Source organism: Corvus moneduloides, chromosome 3 (assembly GCF_009650955.1).
Source record: "Corvus moneduloides isolate bCorMon1 chromosome 3, bCorMon1.pri, whole genome shotgun sequence".
Classification (NCBI taxonomy): Eukaryota; Metazoa; Chordata; class Aves; order Passeriformes; family Corvidae; genus Corvus; species Corvus moneduloides.
Window position 1 is genome coordinate 115,953,312 of NC_045478.1, and position 24,329 is coordinate 115,977,640.

The following is a 24,329-nucleotide window of genomic DNA, read 5'->3' on the forward strand; positions in this document are numbered from 1 at the left end:
CATCTTTTTTCTTTATTTTCGTGGATCAGATCTAATCTCTTAAAGCTGCTGGAAGACAATAAGTACACTAAAATACTACCTGCAGTTCCTACACCATAATTTTTCGTCTGCATTCTGCTTAGGAGAAATAAAGTAGAAGCCCGTGAACAAAACTCAGGTGGAGCTGCCCCCCAGCACGGACTCATGAGGAACAATCTGGGGTCACTCAATGGGGAATGCAGCTAAGGCACTGTGAGCTGCGAGGAAGGCACAACTCAGTACTTGGAAGCACAGCTGTTGGCACCACCCCAGGGCCCTAGAGAAACTTGGAAAAAAGATCAATCTTGCTATCAGAAAAACAGAACTGTCAGCTGTAAAGGCTAAACGATGTAATTAGCTTGAATTACCTGTTTAAATAATTGCTTGAGTATGGGAGGTCTGGATAGTCCCAACAATGCCTTTTACTTTCCCCCTTTAAGCAGCAGGGCTTCCATCCAGGCTGCAGGAGATCACACACAGGGCCCTGTGCTGCCCAGCTGCACTCCTTGTTTGACAGTCAGTCAGTCAGTTCGTGTGGCAGGTGCTGTCTGCAGTGCCTGGAGGCACGGTCTTGCCTCAGTGACACACAGGGGCTCCTGGCTCCCAGCCTGGACAGGAGCTGGCAGGTTTGTGAACTGCTGCCTGATGCTGTTTTATGAACACAGGACACCCTGGCAGTACCTTCCCTCTGTGAGAGGCAGCGGCTCTGGAATCCAGTCAGCTCAGTCAGAGGGGTGGGCAGGTGTGAGCCTTGCCTGCATCCACCCAGGAGGAGATGACAGTTCATGTCCCTGTCCTGTTATAGAGCCCAATCCCTGAAGTGCACCATGATCTCTAGCTTTAAGTCACGAGAGAAATGAATGAAAGGCTTCTCCTTTTGGATAAAGGCAGTTCCGACTAAGTCAAGTGCTCAGTACAGCCATGTCCACTGGAGCTGCTGTGTGAAAATGATACAGAAATGTCCAGTAAAAAGCACTGGCTTGCCTGAGAGACCCTGAAAGGTACCAGCAAAACGTTATGCCAAATTTGGAAGAGCCAGAGAAAAGCATGCAGAGAGATTATATCCTTTCATGTCAAATGTTCTAAAACATAGATTCTGTATGAGTAGTTTACTTAAAGGTCTGCCCTGACCAATGCATTTCTGCTTTATTCTCACAGAATCACTGTAAGCCAAAGCACAGGGTAAAATCCAGTATCCTGCCATTTGTTAATTAACAGAATAGATTAGAATTTCATTTAAAAAGCCCGGACAAGTAGAGGAGTGTCCAAATTGGGATTCTATCAGCCAAGGAGGAAGATTGGCTCCTACACCAAGAGAACTGAAAATGCAACAGACAGTGCAGTGAAGGTATACAGGAAGATACAGAAAGGAAAGACAATTATGCTTAAGGTTCAGATTATCACATAGGTCTTGACTGGAATGGAATGTAAAATCTTTAAAGTATCTTCACTCAGGTGCATCACACTGTATAGATTATTTACATTAAAACAGAACATAACCTCTGGGGGAATAAATCCATGCCAGGAATGGAAAATATTTGACGCAGGCATTCTTGCACTGTCAGGAGAAAAGATCACAGACCACAGAATTTTGAAATATTTTTATTTTCTGTGGGAGCCATTCCAAAAATCTGACCACTTAGTTTGCAAAGCCTAGTGGAATTATTTTGAAATTCCATATATGTCCTTTTGTCTCTGTAGTGAAGTAGAGTTAAGTGCTAACAACTTTTTCCTGTGTTATAAATCTCAAAAGAATAATGTGGAAGTCTTGCATTCCTACACAAACCCCTAGAATTCCGTCCTCATTTCCTAAGATCCATTTCAGTCCCACACAGCCCTCAAATGTGCTTTTGCTATTTTACGAGACATGCTGCAGAGGACACCACATTTCCCCAGAAACACTACAATTTTGGAGCTAGCAAGAAAATTTAAAAAAAATTAAGTATATCCTTGAGGGACATATGACAAAATGGATTAAAGCACTCTTACAGACTCAGAAAAACAGAAGAAAGGTGTTGTAAGCAGTTACAAAAGAGCTTGTGCTAGAATTTTCCTAATGGGAGTATGGAATAGAGCTGGTGGTAGCAGCCTCTGCTGCTTCTGTTTTAACTAAACATTCAGTCAGCACTAAAGTATTTCATTTCTGAGTACTACACTCTAGTCAACACACGTTACCTGTGAAATTATTCTGCAGCAATCCACTTTCCAGTCCTATTTCTTTGCTATTTATGAAAAAAAAAAAAAAAAAAAAGAAAATCAACTCCCTTTAAGACTGCAGTTGCTTACAGATCTCCATCTTCCCCTCCTTGTACCATCCCTTCCCTTTGGTTCCTTGCCGTCATCCTGGCTGGGATCACCTGCTACAGACTCAACCCATCCACCTTTCACCTCCTCTTGGCTTTCCCTCCGTAGCCTCGGGCTACGCCGGCACCACCAGCGCACCCGGCACGCCCTGACCCAGTTCTCACAGCGCATTTCGCTCCCTGGGGCAGCTCCACCTCACTCCACCCGAGCACCACCACACTGCTGAACACTGCTGAAAGCAGCTCGGGACAACCAAGCGAGCCAGACTCTCCAGTCCAACCACTGCTTTATCACACTCGCTCATTTCCACCCCGCCTGGCCAGCCGTCACCTGGGAGAGAGCTCTTTGTCCCTTCACTAACACAGATTTCACCGACCTGGCCTTGCAAGTGAGAAGGAGTTACAACAGTTCAACTGTGATTCCTTGTCCCTGATACTGACACCTGAATAATTACAAACTGTTGCAGACATGAATGTCACGTTTCCAAGTATGTTTTTCTCAGATGTGAAAGTGGGACCTAAACAAAGTGTTTGTTTATAGCTGTAACCTGCTTGGCTTACGACATAAGCAGCTTTGTATCCAGCTGGTGATCACCCTTAATATGAAACTAACCAGTATTAGGTTAATTAGATATCCACCATAGCTTGAGAATTAATTTTCATAATGCAAAAGTGACCAGTATCCGTACATAAAGACCTGTTTCTGGCAGCTTTCGAGACATCCTTCCCTTTCAAAGCCTTGCATGTGTATATATTTTCTTGTTCCTTCCATCTCCTCCACCCAAGTGAATTCTCTTTTCAAAACTCAAAATGTTTCAATGCACTGCTAAAGTTCTTACCTACTCAACTGTTTAAACACTTGTTTATGAGCTCTGCTAAATCTTACATGTTGAACAACATGGACTGAAAGACACAAGCTCCTATTCAGTTTTGCAATGATCTGTCAGAAAACGTGAATAGATAAAGCACAGGTGTGTCTGCTCGTTTTACCCATGCCTGAATGAGGCTAATAAAGAAACAAGACTCCAGCATCTGCTTCAAGTTAAGAAAAATATTCCTTTTTCCAATAGCACAGAAAGTAACACTAGTTAATTTGCCTCTATCATAAGTTTCAAGAAATTGTGTCAGAAGATTTATCATCAGTCTTGGTAAATCCTTTTATCACCATAATCTCATAGATAAAGCTGTTTCCTATTCCAAGAAAGTATAGTTGGCAAATATGATTTGTTACAGATGATTGATGCCCATCTCTGTTACCTCTGCTGAAATACTGCATTGCAAACCCTGCATGAATCCTGTGGAAAAGGTCTCTTTTATTTTTGGCCACACATCTAAGTGGGGATGTAGCACAGCCAAGAATGCCACACACTGTGCAACAGTGACTAAATGCAGCCTTGAAATGCAGCCATAAACCAGGAAGATGTACAGGGCTGGAAAAAAGAAATACAGGAATTAGCAGCAAACAGTGGAGTCTGCAAAAAAATTATTGTTAGTCAACCATGGTGGTTGCTTATTGAGAAGTGACAGAGTGCAGAGATGTTTTGATTAGCTTCTCCAGCAAAAAATCACTCTATAAAAAAAGAAAACTAAAGAACCCTCAAACCATCCTCTGCCAGTTATTTCCAGTTATAGTTTAGAGGCATGACCCTTCTTGGATATCTGGTTAAAAGCTGTTTAAAATCTTTCCACACTATTCAAGTAATTCTGTGTGTAGCTCTGAAAAATAAAATATTCTTATCATGTTCATATTAATCTCAAGGAAGAAGTATTCAAAGCCCTCTAAAATGCCTGTGCATCAACCTCTGGCCTGAGCTTACACAAATTACCTGTCACAGAGTGAGAGGTTTGCATTTCTGTCTTTAAGCTGATGTCCTGAAATACAGCTCCAACTAGAATGCTGTTACTGAGCAGGCAAGGTACTTGATCAGCAGGAGGTGAACTGAAATAACATGGCCCTTGTGAACAGGAGGAACACCAGGCAGACGACAATGATGAGTTTGGAACTGCTCCCCTTTGGATAAGACTGCTCTAAGGATGAAGAACTGATGTCTGAGTTAGGAACTGAATTACGGGAGAACATTAACATTTAACATGAACTCAAATTTCATCTGTAGATAGACTGGGAGAACAGAAATGTCCCATGAGAGATGCCACCAAGGCACACTTCTCCATCCTGACTTAGTAGCATCAACTAGAACAAGAGGCAGGGCAACTGCTTTACACAATACTGATGACAAATCAATGATATTTGAAAAACTGGGTGACTTTGATAAAAATCCCTGTGAATAAAGGTACCCTTAATGGACACTGATCATATGTGTACCAAGTATTTTACAAGTAGAGACCAAAATAAAATGTCTTTATGTCAGAAAGTTTATGGACTAAACAAATTCCATAGAAATGCAATGGTAAGATCCACACCATGGAGAAATGAGTTGGAGCAGAAGTAAACAGAGCCGTGCGAGCTCTGGGAATAATAAATCCTGGGTTTTTTTTATATGTGTCTTGTGTTTGCTGACTTTGGTGTCAAATAAAGGAACACACTGACAGAAACTTCTTTCTTATTTGGAACATAGGTCAAATCTCCTTTCTGCTGCAGACTGTCCAGGTCACTGGAGGAATCAGTTCGCACTGCAGCATCTCTTATTTCAGCAGGGAAGGTGCTGGGCCTTTCTCCTGTGCCCAAAAGCCTACTTAAAGGAAGGAGTGGATGATACAAAAACGGTTCACGAGTTCACAAGCTGTTAAGGAGTTGACAGACAGATAGTATAGTATCGCTAAATAAGTTTTGTTTCTTTAGGATACCAGCCAAGATTTTATAATGCTACCATGCTAAAAGCTCAGACTATGTAGGTAGGTTTTTTCCCCTCATGTAACACTCCTGTTCCCCAATCACATACATTTTGGACACCTATAAAGTGTTCGGTGGGGAATAAAAACAAATAGGCCTACCCAATGTTTTAAGAATCTGCATAACTTGCCATTGATTGAAATTTTGTTTCCTGTAGATGTTAACATCTTTGTAACAATATCACAAGCTTACAACACTGTTTCTCAGCAGCTACACATTGAAACAGTCAAAAAAGCCCAAGTCTCTGATAATGATACCAAAAAAAATAGATTGAAATCATGCTTCAATTTACTTAAATATACCCATGTGATTCTTAGCCCACATGCAAGTATTCTAAAGGTCTTCAGTTACACTGAATCACAGATATAAAATTACCTGCTAATGATACCTTATTTCTGCAAATTTTAAAATGTTTTCTACCTATTGATAGGTAAAGCTAATTTTTACCTTCTGACTTGCTTGATTTAATTATGCTGTGGTGAAACCATAAGGAAGTTAATACAAGATTTTCAAAGGCATAAATGAATGGATACTTTGGGTTGGGGATGAGATGGAAGCTGACAGAGCTCCATTTTTGTTCTGTCATGCTTGGTAGTGCTGTCTTGTTTATTGCTAGCAGAGTGTCTGTTGACTTTCATTCTTGCATAACCTCCAGAGATGGATTTCTAATGCAAAACCCACAGTGACTTCTTTACCTAATCAAAGAGGTGATGACAGGGCTTCACTTATAGAGAAAGACAGTAAAGAGAAGAGTTTTCTCTCATCTCAATAGAAATTTGGCAAGAGGCAAGACGCTAATGAAGGGCAGAGAACAGCCTGTTGGGAAGGGACAGGTGAACTTGTGTGCTTGGGAAGACATTGTACACAGAGGGATGCGGAATGGTCTTGCAGACATTACTTCACGCTGAAAACTGCTGCTGCTAACAATACATCCTCTGCTAGAGGACCGAGGGGCCAGACTGCTCAGCTCCTCATCCTTACAGTAGACACATGGAGAAAAAAACATGCTTCCTGAAGCCCTTCTTGATCCTGAATATCTTTGGCTCAAGACAGTCATCGTGTGCACAATTTTATTTCTTTACCTTTCACTGGTGAGCAAGAGATGCAAGGAGGTCAATTAATTCCTCTTCAGGGAGGTAATAAATTACACCTCTTCTTGGACAAAAGGTTCAACCCAAGGTGAAGCCAGATTTTATTAAAGCTGCTCCTCAGTTCACAAAGCACAAGTCTCCTGTCTCAGGACACAACCTCGTAATTATTTTGCCAAGTCTCGCTAGTGCTCACAGAATATCCAACATTTCACACTACGCACATCAACCTACCAGTGCCATTAATATGCATCTGAAAATAGACACAAATTATGGAATTGATACATTTTCTATCCCTTGAAAACAGATTTTAAGAAAAAGCTATTAGACTTGGCATATATCAACAGCATACTTATCACAGCATGAGAAATAAAAATACTAGCTTTTTTCTTCAAAAGGTGTTGTTTTTGGCAAACGTACATTTTTGATTTGGAATCTGTACTTCCTTCTTGGTTATGAGTAAGAAATAGATTTAAGAAGCAAAGGTTCTGAGTTTAACTTGAAAAGACACTGTTAAAACATGTATTGAGGGCCAAAAAGTAATAACAGACAAGTTTTGCCCAGGAGGCATTCTTCCCAGATTATTTGATAAAGTAATTTCTTATTTGCTAAAGTAATTTCTTATTTGCTAACCTGCGATAAAACTGGGCTGTACATAGAGAGAAATGAAAATCTGCTTTGTAACACCCCTTACTATTTATTTACCCACAGATGCACCAATACAATACTTAAAGGCTTATTTCACAAAGAGTTTTTTTGTAACCTAAAGCAAGCAGAAAGGAACCAAGGATAAGGCCCACAGGGGAAGGTGATTGTGATTAGAAGAGAGGAAAAGGGATGGAGACTGCATCCAAACAGTATGAACAGGTTTTCTTTTCCTTTCTGATCAAAATAGAACAATCAAAAGCCAAGAAGATTTCCCCCTTCAAGATTAACATATCCTGATATCTGATAGAACCTCCCAGACAATCTTACCACCCACGTATGTGCACAAAAAACCTGTTTATGTAACACTGATGCAAGGAAAATATTGCACAGAGGAGCAATTTTAAAACAGCCTTTTATAAAGAAGAGATGACTTCAGGAGACTTGCAGACACACATTTGTGTGCCAAAGTAGAATGTTCCCTGTGAGCATGACTGATGTCAAGAGATTGCTGGAAGTTCAAAAGCCCAAAACCAGAAACTTGCATGAATACAATCTCAAAAAGAAGGGCAAACATGATTTTTCAAATGCTTTCCTGAACCATGAAATGCCTTCAAAAAATCTTGTTCACTTTAAATTGTTTTGTAGTTTGGTGTTGGGATCTGTGCAGCACCTGAAGTTTTGAGGTTGGTCAGCAGGAGATATATTTGATTGGATCACAGGGCTGGGATTCTTTCAGGGAACAGCTGACAATGAGGTACAATGTGACAGCCACAGGTGGTCTTAAATTTATTTCTCAAGTTATATTCCCCGACCTCCAAGGTCTCATGTAAATCACTACAGTCACTAACACATGGCTGCTAGGACTGGGTGGAAACATCTGTGCCCTGCTCTCTCCAGGCAGCAGTGTGGCTGATCTTAACAGATCTCCCCCACAACAGTGTGCATAAGAACTTGGCTGCAGCTTACCTTTACCTGCAGGAAGTGCAACCTGGTGATGACAGGGGAACTAATGTCCCTTTAAGAAGACAAACAGAGTTTTGTGGAAACACAAGAAATGGGCAGAAAATGGAAATTCAGAGCTAGATTGAGGGATTCTCCTGCAGAACAGCCCCGCGAAGCTCAAGAACATACAAATTGGCTGCTGTGATTCCAGATGAAGGCTGACAGCTTTGGACTGTGAAGTCTCAGATAGCTACATGTGAGTCACAGGGAGAGATGCATGGCAGCTCTTCAGGCCGTATGAATCAGCAGCAGCAACAGGGAAGCAGAAACTCAAATGGAAATTCCTGGAGGAAGCAGAGTGCAGCATTATCTCAGCTGAAATGGCTACAAGCCTCAGCTCCGCATCTTGAATTTGTCTTTCCATATTTCTTTTTTATGTGAATAAATCCTCACGTCTTGGTAGGCTGATGGAGAAGACCAAATTTTTTGGAAGAAATGACAGAGCACATGCCTGTGCTTGATCAAATGAATGAAGGATACAGCTGAATGACTTCCAAAAACCCCTGAGATGATCAGTAGAACAGATAAGGCATTGCTGTGTTACATCTACACTGGGTGTTCTAGAAATTCAAAATACTTTAGGTGGGAGAAAGACACCTGGCCAGAACAGGTTAAATGTTACTTTGTTCTGAAGACATGGGTGTACACAGATGGCATTTACCCTGGAAATTCAGCTCTTCATCTCACAGTTTTGTGCTAAAGGTATCTCGCAGAATGTTCTAGTCATCTGTCTGAATTCATGTATCTTTAACTGTAAAACACTCCAGTTCCTCCTCTGGCTGGCACACAACACTGCCGGTCCTGCTGCCTGCTCTTCTCCTTAAATGACGTTTTTCTTCCCAATTCAATATCCATGCCACAATGACAACTCTCAGACAATAGAGAGCAACCCTCACAAAATTCCTGGCTGGGTTGCTTTCTTAAAGTATTTTCTGTGGAAAAAATTAGCTGCCAGGAATGGCAGGAATTCTCTGGCTGTGCCACTGGTCATTGTAGGCAAATTTAATTTCCTGCTTTGCTGGTTAATGCCACAAGTCCTACCCACAACAAAAGTTAATTTCTTTAAAAAGAAAGTAAAAAACCAATAATCCACAAGAGAATTCATATGTCTATGTTGGCAGAAGAAACAGACCTGCATATCATGATAAATTAGGATCTTTATGGTTGTCTTGTACCCTATAAACCAGGATTTGAAACACCACTGCACACACGCAAAGAGCAAGCTGTGAGAGAGGCAGCATGATGCTAAACAATTTTCTGGTGAAAAGTCAGATTTTATAGAAACTATGGGAACATAACAGAAGATTGCTGAGGAGAATTATAAACATGCTGAAGTGATTGCAGCTGAGGTGTAGAAAAACACATATATCATACCAATTGTTGCTTAGCTTTGTATGTTGGCTAGGTCCAGGGTCTGTGTTTCAATAATACAGGCTGAGATAGACTTATAGGCACTCTATCAAACACGCTTGAGATTCCTTCCCTGCTGTGGGAAAGATTGAAGCAGGGAGGTAATCTACACCTGTGAGAACCCCTGAAACACAGGTGAAAACAGCAGGTTCAGAGATCCTCTAGCATGGACCAAGCAAGAACTGAGCTCTGTGGCTCTGCCCAGGTGCTGCTTTGGGGATCCCTATTTTGACAAGGTAATGAAAATAAAATAACTCTTTTCATTTCATTCAGTGTTCTGTGGTCATCCCTGGGTCCTGTACATGCCAGCTCACACAGAGACCCAAACAGGCCCTACGCAGCCATAATCTTATCATTCTGCTAGTTATTATTGATGAACTTGCTTCTGCAATGGAACACATCCAGCCACATTGCTCGCTGACATTGCAGGTAGAAGACACATTTTACCTTTCTTGTTTCTGTAAGGCAGACCACCACTTACAGCTTGCACAGGCAATTAATTCTCATGCTGAAGGGATGTAAATAGGCGGGCAATGGGACTAGTCACGCCATGGCTTTCTATTACTAATTAGGCCTATTGAGCATGAATAAGCTGCTTGCCAAATAGCTACTCACAGAAGCATGACTGGGGTTCTGCATCAGTTTAATCCATTTTTGGATCACTGCTGCTGACTCACCACAGAAATGCTGCCTCCTTGCACTGAAAGGTCACAGACTCACGTTGACTGGATGGTCTTCTGTTTCATCTTCATATTTAAAGGCAGCTCAAAACCAAATTCCCAGCAGGGTGCTCAGGGTTTTGCCCAGCTCAGCCCTGAAAGGCTCCATATGTCCCATTGCTGTTACCCATTATCTTGATTCCCACTCCCCATCTACATATATGAAACCTCTCCAGCCTGCAGGCAAAGTATGAACCACTCGCCACCACCCTTTGAGTCCAATGATCCCGTCATTTATTAGCCCTTATAGTAGTCTGCCCATCGAGACCGTAATGTCCCAAGCAGCACATGAGGGTGGTGTGGCCAACGTCAAGGTGGTGACATCCATTACTCACCTCTCATACACAAATGCATGGAAGATAGTCAAACATTATTTACCTCTTGTGCATCTATGCTTGTTATTCCAAATCACCTTTCTCCCTATGCTCCCAGAAGCAACCTTTGCTAGAAATGATCTGTCTTTTGAAGACAGGTGAAATATTTGTCTTATCAGGGATCTTTGACACGTGGGAGCTTTCAAAAGCTGATAGTGTGTGATATCACTGTGATATCAACTAGCACATGTGAGTGCTTCCTTCCTGATCCCACACCCTTGTATGGGTTGTGATTTCTCAAGAGATCCATGACTGAACCTTCTTTCACTGCTGGTAGTTTGACAACACAGAGGCTTGGAAGACTTTGATGGTGAAAAGTGAGGCAAAGAAAGCACAGAGTACACCTTACCTGCATCTGTGGTAAGGTATAGGTCACTTAGTCATCCACCCCAGTTGTTGATGGGACATGTTTTCCTTGTTTATTATCTACTACTAATGTAGCAGTAAAAGCTGTTCTTGCTTCCCTTGGTATTCCCTGCAAATGTTGACTCCAGGAGATCTTTGGCTTTCCTAACGCCATCCCTACATGCCCCCAGAATGTTTCAAAATTCCTCTTTCAAAGGCCACTCCTGTTTCTATCTCTTGTATAGTGCTTATTTTTGCACTGGAGCTCAGTCATGGGTTATGTGTGTAGCTAAGCCAGCCTCCCAATACATTTACTTGCTTTCATGAGTAGAAGGATGAGCTGTTACTGTGCTAAGAGGAGGCTGACCTTAAAGACCTGACAAGCTGAATCTTTCAAGCCAAGGTAAATTTCTCTCTGTTATTTCTGTCATGGCTTTACCTTCCAAAATTTAATTACCTGAATTTAGAGATTTCCAGGCGTTAAGAAGGTAATGACTCCAGACCAACCTTACATATTGAGCTATGTGAAAAATTGCAGCCTTGCATGCAAAGTCTCATGCAACACACTCACAGCATTGCTACAAGAGTCAGAGACTGCTACATGTGCCCACACAGTGGTGACACCTCGGCTGCAGAAAGATGTCCCCAGTGTTTCCTGCTTCCAATGCATTGAGCTCATCACATAGCAGGACAGATGACAGAAACAAGGGCGTGGATCCAAGACCTGTGATTATTAGCTGAGAGTGCAGGTGCAAAGCAACACTTTTCTCAGGCTTGAAACCAAGGAGAAAAGAAGGCAGGAACTGAGGATGAGAAGGTCATATCTATGGTGCAGCTGAAGCAACAGGTACAGTAATTGGCAGAGAATTTTACTGAAAACCAAATTTCAATTTTTTTCCTGACGTCACTATAGCTACGAAACCCAGAGGGCAAACGGGAATTGCACTTTCCATGAACACATGCACAATGGAAACCATCCAAAATCCTGAGCTGCTGTAAGTTCCCTTTCAGTTTGTTTTTACCCAAACCAGTATCAAAATATGAAGATATTTCAGAAAAAAGCTATTATGTTGGTAGACCATTATGGCACAACTGATGCTGCAAACAGAGCAAAGAAATTACAGGCGGCCTTTACAACATGCAAGAAAGTTACTCCTATGGAGAACAGTTGCATGGCATGTTCCATTCCTCTCCTTCTAAACAATCAATGCTTTCTTTAAGATCCTTATTAGGGAGTAAATGATATTGTAGAGCAGAAAGGGGAGGAGGAAAACTGGAAGAGGCAAGAGCATGGAAGGGACTCAGATTGGATGCTGGAATATTTAACCAAATAGCTAAGTAGAACAGCTGGGAGGAGGTTCAGATATCACAGGACAGAGGTTAAACATAAACAGTTTCTGAATTTTAGAGCCTCCAAATGTTGGAGGCTATCACATTTTCAGGCCAGCAGATGCGTGGGGCAGATGCTGCTGGGTTTGGTCTCATCCCAGGCTCTTTTTTGCTTTCAGACAGGAGCTTGAAAGTCCCGGAAAAGGTTATAGTCTTGTTGACTACACGTTTCTTCCAAGCCACTGCCATTCTCAGTGCAGAACATCAAAATAATGAGTTTGCAAAATAGCTTTATAATGTCTTAGAGGTTAAGGCATCCAAGGAAATAATCTATCGAAGAAATGGAACTGTTGCATGTGTTTTATAGGAAAAATGTTTCCACTAGACAAACACATTTATTGTTTTAAAAATCCAATGTCCCCTATTGTTGGTACCCAATTAACAGCAATAAAACAGCAATGAAACCATCACTAGGAAAATACCTTCTCCTGGCCAATACAGTTAGCTAAATAAATAGGTTAGCTACTGAACTGTGCTTTGAGTAAAGGCAAGTCCAGACTATGGATTCTGGAAGAACACAAAGCATCTGCCTCTGGTAGAAACACTAACAAAGTAGAAGGCATGGTCTGCAACCCACATCCTGAAGTTTAGGACTTAACTGTGGCCCAACTTCCCAAGACTACCTGGAGGCAGCATGGCTGTGGGGACGTGGTTAAGCCTGATGTCCACTAGTACATGGAGAGTCTGTGCTATCAGCCAGAATTGAGTGAATCAGACTTAAAATAATCACAGAAGCTATCTGAACAAGCCATCCCACCCCAAAGCAGTCTAGCACTTCCCCAAAAGCAACAGCTTCTCTTCTGGAAGGATGCTTCACTGCTTCTTTATCACTCGGCTACCTCCTCTCTGTCCTTCGTGTGCCATAGATTGCTGGAAGCAAAGAGAGCCTCCCTGCTTCCCCACATTTGATCATCCCTCATTACCTTTCCCAACCCATTAAACAAAATCCTTTCTTCAGAAACCCAGGGTAGATGGGGGGGTGGTTTGTGGTATCAGAATTGCTTCTCTATTTCTGTCAAGCACGCACAGACACACAAAATGTTCTTACATCATTAAGATGCAAAACACATTGTTCTTGAGCAAGTGCTTTCAAAAGCAATGTTTCCAAAGCCAGCATTTCCTGAAGCCAGTGCTTCCTGTGGGCTCCCTTGGAAAAAAAGTGTATATAGAGCTGATTTCTGCAAAGCCTGATGTTCCAGCCAGCCAATTGTGCAAAACTATTGCTATAGGCTTAGAAGCCTTCACTGTGCCATTCACTCACTGCAGTCTCTGCATTAGCTGCCTCTCTCAAACCACAGCATCTCTCCCTCTTCTGCTCCTTGCAGAGTAGCACGGCCGTAACTGAGCCCAAGAATTTTGGAACTATCATCAGTCTTAGGTTCTAGAACCAGCATCAGCAGTCACATCCCCTGAATATACTAGCACTATATTTCTGCTATATAAAGTGTTTAATGGTCAATTAATTTACTGCATGGGCAGTAAAGTACATAAACATGTGTCAGAGTATTGCGGGAAATAGGGGCAAGGTGGCTAAAGAGCAAAAGAAGAAGAAGGGAGAATGACTGGAGTTAAGAGAAACCTGGGTCTGGCTCTTGTACAGGCTTCTGTGTGCACCCAGCTGCCATATTCCCTGCTTCTCAGATCCCAGCTTGTAAAGTGGGAAGCACACCCCAGCAAGGGGTTGCAAATACAAACGCGCGGAGGGCTGTGTGGAGCCACACACCTCCAGCAGCGAGGCTCGTAAACAATGCAGGGAGGAAGGAACAGTATCTGTTCCTGTAAAATAGCATCAAGCACTGAACAGGGTGAGGCAGCTGGGGTGGGGAAACAGACCAGACAGGAATGGGGAGATTCCTGCCAGGAATGAGATTCCTGGTTCATTCAGGACTCTTGTCTCTCTTGTCTGCTATTGTTTCCTTCTTTCCCAATCTGTGTTTGGAGCAGAAAGAAAGGGGAAATGGTGTGTAATTCAGAGCACAGTGCTCGACCTGGACTTACCAAATCTGTCTTTGATAAGCCTCCTGAACTTTCTAAGTCTTCACTTCCTCACCACTTCCCTCAGCCATGGATGGTATTTACAAGTGGCTCAGTGCTACTGTCAGGTGTCGCACAGCAGGGTAACACACCTTCTCCTCCAACCATGTGGCGCTCGTAAGACTTCACTAATCTTGAAGGTTCACCTACTAATATTTCCCTCATTTCTTTGCCACCCCTTTCAGGCCAATTTTTTTTTTTTTTTTTTCTCCTCATCCTCAGTAATATTATTCATTACTTGTCTAGCTGTTTACTTTACTTCTCTTTTTTATTAAGGAGGAAATCCTAGTAATGCCCGCCTGGGATTTCAAAATCACTCATTTCAGTTGACAATAACTGAATGGCAAAGCTTAGCCCTTGAAATCTGTCACAAATGGAAAGCAAAGATTTAGAACACTGTTGTGACAAATAGCTAATGTATAAAATGATGAGGAGGTGTATGTGATATGTATAAAAGGATACTGAATTAGGTTTCTGGAAGCGAATCCAAGAAAGGCCTTTTTCAGTCATTGCGCAAGACTTTTTGCTTTCCTCATCCAACACAAGCCAGCGATTGGGAAACACTCGTACCAGGGGAGACACCTAAAGCCAGACAGCCATTAAGCATGACACTGGGCGTGCCTTCATTAGAGTGCTAAGGTGTGTTAGCGCCCCATTTAGAGAAAGATAAAAGATAGCAGTTTATTTGTAAAACAGCGGAGCCCTCACCACAGTCCTTGTCTAAAGCTTCCAACAGGGATAGTCAGGTGAATGCTCAGGCTCCACAAGCAACCTCCTCCATCCCCCTCTCACCACCACACCGTGCTGTAAAGCCAGTCACTACAAGACTTTCTCCTAATGATTACATCAAGATCCAGAATTAGGACACTGCAAGACAGACAGTAAGCTCCCAGTCAAAGCAGGTATCGCAGACAGACAACCTTTAAGACTTGGGCTCTTCTGGTAAAAGTATACTGTTAGATTTGTCATTCATCCTTTAGGATGTTAACATGCCAACAGTTCTACAAAATACTCAGGTATGTGAGAAGTGCTGCTTCAAAGAGAACAGCTTGAGAAAATAGAAAGTAAACTGACTTGGATTTTAAGCAGTACTAGGTTGGAGAGCAGGCATCAGTAAAGTGCAGGGATCAGCTAAACCAACCCTGCAGAAATGTAAACATCAAGAAAAGACAGCTTCCCCTGCCTACATATTTTTATTGTTATACTTGTACAGCGACAAATTGCACTTTAAAAATTACTCCACACACACTTGAAGTTGAAAAAACAGCCCTCCACTAGTGATTAATACATTGCAAAGTCAACTCCACCACCGGTTAAGCTTTAGAAGGAAGCTACTACATGTGTTTGATATGAACTAGAGGCTGTCAGTCCACAGGACCAACAGCATTTGCATGAGCATTCCCAACTCTCTCTTGCAGTTTAGGAGAGACAAAAGCTGTGTTAGGTCCCATGATTACAAAACTTAAACAGAAGTCTAATCCATACAAGTTGTTCAATGGACACTAAGACGGTTATAAATCTAGCTTAATAAGTAACGTTGCAACTACCTACTTGTTTTCAATATTGAGGCAATTAGGGTAAACAATTAAACCTTACCTTCATTCCTTTAGTGATTCCATTTTTCTTAAATATTCCACTTTTTAAGAGGTTATTCTGTTTCTGATGATGATGATGTAGATGTCCATTGCAGACAGCACTGGGATTAGCCATCTGTTTAAATTAGTCAGATTCTCAGTCCTTAAGGGTGTCTCAGGTCTCTCTACAGTAAAAAAGACAGTGGGTTGAGAAGATAAAGTTCTTGGTTAAGGCCTGAAAGGTATCCAACTGGTCTGTCAGGATTTTCCGGGATGAGAGGAGGAACTATCTTTTGCAATATCTTTGAAACGTAAAACTTTCTTCCATACAGCTTCAGCCTCAGCAAGCTAGAATGAGAAATACATAGCAGGAGGTGTGCTCTTAAAATCTCTGAAAAATACTGCTCATCGCTGGCTCTTGCATGAACACGGCTTCTGTGAGTCAACAAGACTGCTGCAGCTATCAAGAAGTGGGTGGATTCAGAGGCGGAGACACTTAAACATATATTACCTCTTAAATACCTCCCAGGGAGAAACCTGGTTTCTTTTCTCCGAATTACACTCAGTGTAGAGCGATGTCACTCCATATAAACTGCCAAAATGTTTTGAAAATTTTAACAGAGTAATCTGTACAATTACATGCTTCATCTTGCTAAGAGCGTATTAGCTGAAAACAAGTAGTATTGCCCTGAGTAAAGCAGAAACATTTCTTTTAATCTTTTCTTATATAAGTAGCACGACAGACACAACATTAACCCTGCAAAGAAATGGAAAGCATTTTGTCACTAAAATGAAAATTTATCTAGAGCTAGATCCTACAGACACGTGCACAAGTACTCACTGGAGTGAGCTGTCCCTTTAAACTCAGTTTGGCCAGCAGCAGGGGAAACGGTGTGCAATGAATGGTATTGCAATGAATGAGAAATGGAGTTTTATAAAGCTGATTAATTTAGTTTTAAAACAAGTCTGGCTTTAATCATATGTGCAACTACTAAGGAGGACTAACATACATCCTTTCTTTTAAGAAAAAAGATTTTTAATTGTGAAAATTAATATATGGTCTTTGCTGAATCAAATTCTCATGCTTCAGATTTTAGTGACAAAAAGTAAAAGTAGAAGCATCTCTGCTAGCATTTCATAGGATCCCTTTATACCAAAATAATTAAAGTTAGTGTGGAGACAGATTAAAGGAAAGCTGTGTTATAATATCAGTTTTGAAAAACAGTTAGGATGAAAGGCTGGGAGAATAAAAATACTTGAAGTTCTTTAATTAGAAAAAATTGCTATGCCATCCTAGCAATGAAATGTAAGTAATATACAGAAAGAGAAGCCTAGAACTTGAGTATGTGGAATGCAGGAGATGAAACGTTACATGAACCACTGTGAAAATACACAGGGGAACTCACTGTGTTGGTTTTGAAAACTTATCTTAGACACATAGCATATTAAATTGCTAAAATATATTTTCTTCTTTGAAGTGATTTGCAAAGCGAAATATCTTCAATGTGCTAGAAAACTTTTGGGTCCTGCTTAAGAGAGATCTAAACTTAGATTAATAAGACTGCAGTATTTTAGGTGAAGAAAACAACCCTTTAACTGACTAAAATGACACAGAAGCAGCAAAACACCAAAATGTTTTGCTTCACAATTACACAAGATTCACCATCAGAAATCAGATTTTTAAAGTTTTATCTTTTTGGTGCTTTTCCTAGGCAAGAATACCTCAATTCTGTACAAATCAGTCATGTTTAGGCTTCATTAAGGCATCTGTAAGTATAACTCAATGACAAATGAATTGTGAACATAATGTCAACAACAGTAGCAAAATAAATTGTTGGTCTTAAGAGTTCATATTTGCTAAGGAAATTAGAGACTGAGATGAGGACAAGCCTGCAGGAAGGATGGTTGGTAATACCTCCTGCCTACCTCTCACCTCTGAGCTGCTGATAAATGGAAGAAGGTAATGCGAGGCATTCTCTCTGCACCTGGCAAACCCCTCCCACCAAGCAGCTTTCCTCATTTGGGAATTATGTCCTTGATTGTTACGGCAAATCAAACACCTGTAAAACACCCCATCTGCTCAGTCAGTTACTGACCATCTTCCCCCTACTGGGATAAAGACAAGAACACTTACCGGAGTAGTGCTCTTCCCCTTACCAGCTTCCCGTGCCCCAGCTAGCACCTCTGCCAGGTGCTCTTCCCGACAGGCTCAGCACCTTCCAGGGCACAAAGCAACAAAATTAACATCTCATATGTCTCTTTTATTTTTTCCTGTTAGGTTCACAAGGGAGGTGGAATCTCCAATCAGATAACGCTTCAGATAATGCAAATTCTGCTGCCAGGTCCAGGTTCTAGGTCTACACTTGATATCTGTTTCAAGACCCATGAAATACCAGTGTCCTTACATGAATGTAACAGTGAATTAAGTATGTTATAGTAATTTTAGTTTTCAGTATCTATAATATTTAAGACAACAAACAAATGGAACTTTAAAAAAATACTACATTTAAAGATGACTTTAAATGAGCAATTAAAAAAAACTCAGAGAAGAGCTGTCCATTTGGATATCTGTTAACCATGATCTAAAAGCCAGTGCTCACAAAACAAATACCACTAGAAGTTGACTAAAATTCCTGCCCTGATCCTATTCAGAGCAAGAAGGGACAAGTCTGGCCAAATACACAAAAATGATCTGTAAACAGAATGTGATATTTCTCCTGCAGTAAAAAAACCAAAAAACCCCAACAACAAAACCAAAATACCCACCAAAAAAAACCAAAAACCAAAACAAAAAAAACCACCACCAAAATGAAAACCACCCAAAAAACCAAACCAACCAACTGACCAAACAAAAAAAAACCCAACCCAAAGCCAAAAAACCAACCAAACAAAAAACCCAAGCCCAACCAACAAAAAAACCTAAAAAAAGAATTGTGTCCTTCAGAACTCCATCTTACTCAAAGCCACCTCATCTATTACTCAGCCTTCTAGATACGTATCTATCATTTTACCAGTTATCTGCACCTAAATCTATTACTCAAAGATATGAGGAGCTGTGCTGCCTGGACACTGGAGGAAGGACTCAATAATTGTCTACTTTGCAGCACCAAAACCACCACTAGCAATACCCTATTTTTAACATTCTGGGAACTGGGAGCAAAAAATTTGCTATGCTGACCTTAAAAGAACTGCACGTATTTAACTGCAGGGGACACCAATCCTACTAAGATTATATGGGCCCTTCTCTTTAGTGGCTTGGGTACTGGTCACCCTCCGTACATTGGCAAGAAGATGGTGAATTTCTAGTATTACCAGCAGACCACACATCATGTTCTACAAAAATGCTAGTAAAGTTTGCAAGACATGAGTGCAATTGCTATAAATCTGTAGGAAAACCATCAATGAATTCCCAGGTTCTAGGTTTTATTCCTTGCTTTGTCATCATCCTGTTAATGCCAGTGGATTTTTGCTAACTCACATCAAAATCAGGATAAAAGTGTTTAAGTCCTTTTTAAATGCTCTGAGACAAATTGCTGAGGAGTATGGTACAAAAGTGAAGTAAAATATACTCAGTTAATTGGCCAAGGTTTAACAACAGAGCAGAGAAAACAGGAGGGGGGTAGGGTTCTGTCTAAGTTGTCTCTCAGCGTGTGAAGAAAATCACTTTTATGGTATGCACTCCCATTGTTACATAGGACAGGTTAAAAGGCTGAAATCTGCTGATGCACCCAAGAAATGGGGACAGAAACATCTAACCTCCCACTAGACTTTTGGCCCAGTCAGACATGAAGCGTCATTGGAGTGGTCACAATGTCCCCATTTAAAATAACAATACTGGATTCACAGTGTCCCCATTTATAATTGCAGTACTGGATTACCTACTAATAAAAAAACATAAATGTTGCAAGAAAGCATGAGAGCTCATCCCAGAAAACTGTCATGTCATAAGCCAGAAGGACTTTGTAGGATTCCTGCTCACCCCAGAATACAGTTACTTACAGCACAGTTGTGAAATGGTCTTGCAATCTAATGGCAAGACCTTGATAATTTCAGTTCATGACAGATTCACATTTACATACCACACGAAACAATAAGCATCTAAGCAAAGACACCCGGCAGCTTTATGCTTGTTTTGAGTGGACAAACACCGATGTCAAACACGAGCTGAAAAAACTGGGAACCCAAGCCTGTTCCTCTGTTAAAATCCAAGATTCTAATAGTGTTTAAATTGGCAGCAGAGCATGCCAGTAGTGGAATACACAGTAAAAAAATCCTTTTTGCTCTCACAACAATTTCCCTTACAACAGAAATCCGTCTCATAAATTCTGTGTACCACTGATGACTTCTATTTATATTTCATGTATGTGGACACATGGATGTTGGAGGCAATTCCTGCCTCGCATATGTAGATGACTTCATGAACTGATAGGGAGACACAATTACAACAAAGCAACAGAAAATACCAGCCATCAGCTGGTCAGTCACCTCCATTGGTGTCTTTTGAGTCATCCACACTTCACCAGCACTGGCTGTAGACTAAATTTCCTAAATGTTCACATGGAAGAACCCCATATCTACATTTGCTTCTTTACACCTTATCTAGCAATACATACGTGGGAATGAGTAGGGATTTGCCACTACACCTGGGTGTAAAACTGCACACTAATGTGGAAAGATCCCCTCAAGTGCCCTTGCACAACTTGAAGGACATACAAAATGGTTTGATATCGGTCAGGGAATAATCTAGAGCAATTCAGAACCGTGGCACAGGTGGATGCACGCAACCAGTGCTGCAACAGGGCAGGGCATGGTACAACAGGCAGGGCTCCTCCATGTCTGGCAGGTCCATGCAGCCCCTGCAGAACCCTGGGGCTGGCACAGCTGCCTCTTGACACCTCTGCACCTCCTTGTTCTTCACAGTGCACAGTAAGATAACAAGACAATGGTTGAAAGCCTTAAGCATATAAAGATGCTGTCAGCCTGGTTTCTTAGGCAGTATTACCAGAACCAGTTTTCTGACTGCATCCAGATGTCAATAAGCTTTGAGTACTCATAGCATTTGGAAGTTGTTGGGATTTTCTATCTGATACATATATCTGATTGATATATGATACATAAATCCAATCAAGAATCTGTAGCTAACCTGAGGACATTTGTAGCACCTGCAACTTTTATCTCCTTGCAAGGAGTAAGGCTTCATAAATTGTGCAACTGATAGAGTTCTGTCTTTATCTTATGATACAAAAATAAAATGAATCTGACTAGAACGTCATGATCAGACGAAACCAACATTAATGCAAAAAAATCACACGAGACAAAAAGAATAACCATATAGCAACTAAGAGCCTGCTGCAGAAATCCAGCAGCAAGCACAAGTGAGCCCAGTGTACCTTCTGCTCTATCTTCTTCCAATTACAAGCCTGATGCCATTACTATACTCTTATCTGGGAATTTCTCATAAAGTTGAATCTGCAATTCTTACTCAAATAAAAAAAACCTTAACTCAGCTAACTAGACCCAGTGAAGCCAATAGAACCACTCAGCCAAGCCAAAGGCTAAAAAAACCACTTTAGAAGCACCAGGTTGAGGCAAAATGTCTTTCCTGAGACATTTCTCTACAGACCTCTTTCAGTAGTGATGTGATCCATAGCCATGTACCCTCTAGAGCCGTGCAAGGCAGATTTCAGTTTACTTTTCCAAGACGTCTGCCAGTCAGGCTGATTTGCTTGCTGAGCTCCGTAATTTGCCAAGAGCCAGCGTGGTATTGTCATTGTTTCCACTGGACACGATGAACGGAGCAGGGGCAGCTCTGTGCCATCTGTTCCTTCTCTGTGTCATCACCACGTCGCTTCAGACAAGTCATTCTCCACTACAAACACCTGGAACATTAAGACAACTGATGCTTAACAAGGGAGACAAATCTCATTACTATTATACTAATAAAACTGAACAAAGCAGACATAGCTTTGACCTATGTTTAATGATGAAATGTCAGTCTCTGAACAGGAAATTATGAAGTGATTTCACACAAAAGTTAAAAGTCATTGCTTATTGTTCTTGGAATGTAATTTATCAGTGCTTCCAGAAGCATGAGACTTATGCAGGCCCAGATGGGAACTAGTAGTGCTACTCAGGAAAAAAAAAAAAAGTAGGATTGCAAAATACCCCATTTTTTAATCTAACAAGTTGCTCTGTTTTGCAATTCTTATTCATTCAGTGAAGCACTTCATTGAATTAGACCCAGTGAGGTCAATACTCATGCAAGTAGTAGTTACGCTTCAAAACCTTTTTATTAGCATTACTAAACTTAGTGACATGACAGAGTAGATTATTTGCCTTCCCCATTGCCAGCAAACAAATCATTTCAAGACATGCTACAGAATCAGATTTTTGTGTTACATGTGACTCCATACATGTGCTCTCTGTAGACTTATTTCCTCTTGTCACTACTTACAGTTTTGTTATTCACACTTTCAATTTTGTTCATCCTATCTCTTAGGGAAGTACAGGTTGAGAGAGAAAAAAACCCAAACAAAACTCCAAAACCTGTGTTTCCCAGTTATGGTAAAGAAGTGGTAGCTGAGTTGCCGTATAAAAACTTAATATTTTTCATTCAGTTGCCTCATGATACTTTATTATGGTTGACATTAGTTATTTTTACCCTACAATGTCAAACAGATGGAAGAAACCAAAATATTGTTCACTTTACCTACTTACTGTAAACTTTCAAAAGCTTTGTCAGATCCATTTTTTTTCTATTTTCACTTGTGCAGAATTTCTTTTCACTATCAAGAGTTTTGCTCTCTCTGCAGCTTGGCATAAATAGTTGCAATTCTGTTTTAAGCAGACTTAACTGCAATTCTTTCTCAATTTCATGCCTCACTGAAGTCAATGGAGCTCTGAAGAGGCGCCAAGTGTCAGATGGGAGACTGAAAGGGGGAAAGAGAATTGAGAAATTAATTCTAGAAGTTGCTGCCAAATGCAGGAAGGGCAACATTACAAAATTATCCCAAGAGTTTTTTTAAATTCGTAAAGTTCTGAGACAAGTGTTTTTTGAAGTTAGTTTAAGACTTATATTTATCATTTTGACAACAAAATAAAATGTTATTCCTTACTTGAAGTTATTTGTATTAAAGGTTCAGTGCAGAAGTCTGAAACATCCAGCATTTGTTACAGAAGCTTTAGGAACACACTCTGGTGTTCCAGAAACAGGGCCGTGTTTCAGGAGCTACAACTCCAAGAGTTCAGTTCAAAGCTGGTACATATACCAGAAAATAAAATTAATTGAAAGTTTCCCAGAGCAGCAGGTCCTATTCAACACGGTTTCAGTCAAAAAAGATTTTCATTAAACCCAGTCAAGTTTAGGATTGGAGTCTTTTAACTCTCCTGCCAAGACACCAGAAAACTAAAGTTTCTTTCCTGTGGTATTTGTTTGTTTTTATATTCCATGTAATCTCTAACATTATGCACAGTAAGCTTGTCAGACCTCAGTAAAGAGCTGGAATCAAATGTTACTATTTTCCAGTCTGCAGTTCTCTTTTGAAACAAATTCCAATTCAAACAAAGCAGCATATTTCATATTATTGGAGAAGAGTTGGGCAAGTTGGGCCTTAGAGAACTTTTAGACAGGTGGCATTCCACTCTGCAGCTGTTCATTCCTTAGCTGGGGAGGCAGCTTTTGCAGCTGCATTTAGCAACCTATTGCTTGAAGTGGATTTCAAAGCAACGTTTTCTACACAAGATTAGCCCATGACAGAGGTCCTGTGCTGCTTTTTCAACGCTGCTAAAATTTCAAGCCATTAAGTGATCAGCTACAACCTGCTCTGAGAGTAGTGCATGCCCTTCAGCTCCAGCACTCTCACTGTAGCTAAGAGACATCTACACCAGTCTCTTACCTGGACTAGCTCCTTTCCTCACCTGCTATGCACTATGCTGGCAAACAGCAGCTGATGTCATAGAGTTACTGCATCATTACAGTTTCTTTGCATAAGGTTTCCTTCTCTTCCTTTTATCTGCTAAAAATGGAACAGAGGTGACTCATGACTGAGATAAGCGAAAACTAAATACTCAGCAGTAAGGGCTCTGCTGAGGTTTCCACTGCCTGAACTGGTTCCCTTCTTATGCTCATCCATGGGATAAACCTATTCCTGGCAACACCTCAGCCCCTTGGACCATGCCACAGCCCTGGGGGGGCTGGCTGGATCCCCCACCCCAGCCTCTCCCCGGTGCCATGCCTTCCCCGTGGCAAAAGCAGTGCTGGTGGAAGGTCTTCACCTGGCTGATGGTCCAAAGCTTCAGCTCATTCCCTTTGCCATGGGGCCTGGCTGTTGTACTCCTGCCAGTCTGTGCAGGACAGGTGAGCATCACCCCCAGCAGGGTGGGGGAAGGTTTAATGACTGTTTCCATTGCAAACAGATGTATAGGAGAAAGGAGTTGAGCAGGGTTTGAGAACTGTCGGGAGAAAGTCTCGAGATGGAGGTTTACTATTGTACTTCTGTGAAAGGAATGCCAGGAAAAAGCCCTTACTCCTCCCTTCCTTCCCACGGCAACAGCCATGCTTCAAACTCCAACCTT

At 41.2% G+C, this 24,329-nt stretch overlaps 1 protein-coding gene across 5 annotated transcripts in view; it reads right to left on the reverse strand.

Moving 5' to 3' along the window:
• Positions 1–23,780, reverse strand: part of SPTLC3 (serine palmitoyltransferase long chain base subunit 3) — an 89,164-nt gene extending 65,384 nt beyond the window's left edge. Inside the window, exons 1-5 of one of the 5 annotated variants that reach the window (XM_032103663.1) lie at positions 23,673–23,780; positions 22,465–22,684; positions 21,379–21,634; positions 17,890–17,971; positions 15,778–15,940 (exon numbers count right to left, since the gene is read on the reverse strand). In XM_032103663.1, coding sequence (XP_031959554.1) covers positions 15,778–15,891 — 114 coding nt within the window. In that variant the 5' untranslated portion in view covers positions 15,892–15,940; positions 17,890–17,971; positions 21,379–21,634; positions 22,465–22,684; positions 23,673–23,780. Of the gene's footprint in view, positions 1–15,777; positions 17,647–17,681; positions 17,870–17,889; positions 17,972–21,378; positions 21,635–22,464; positions 22,685–23,672 lie in introns of those variants that run through there. The other 4 variants (XM_032103665.1, XM_032103666.1, XM_032103662.1 and 1 more) reach the window with 4 other exon arrangements.
• Between the last annotated feature and the right edge of the window lie 549 nt (positions 23,781–24,329).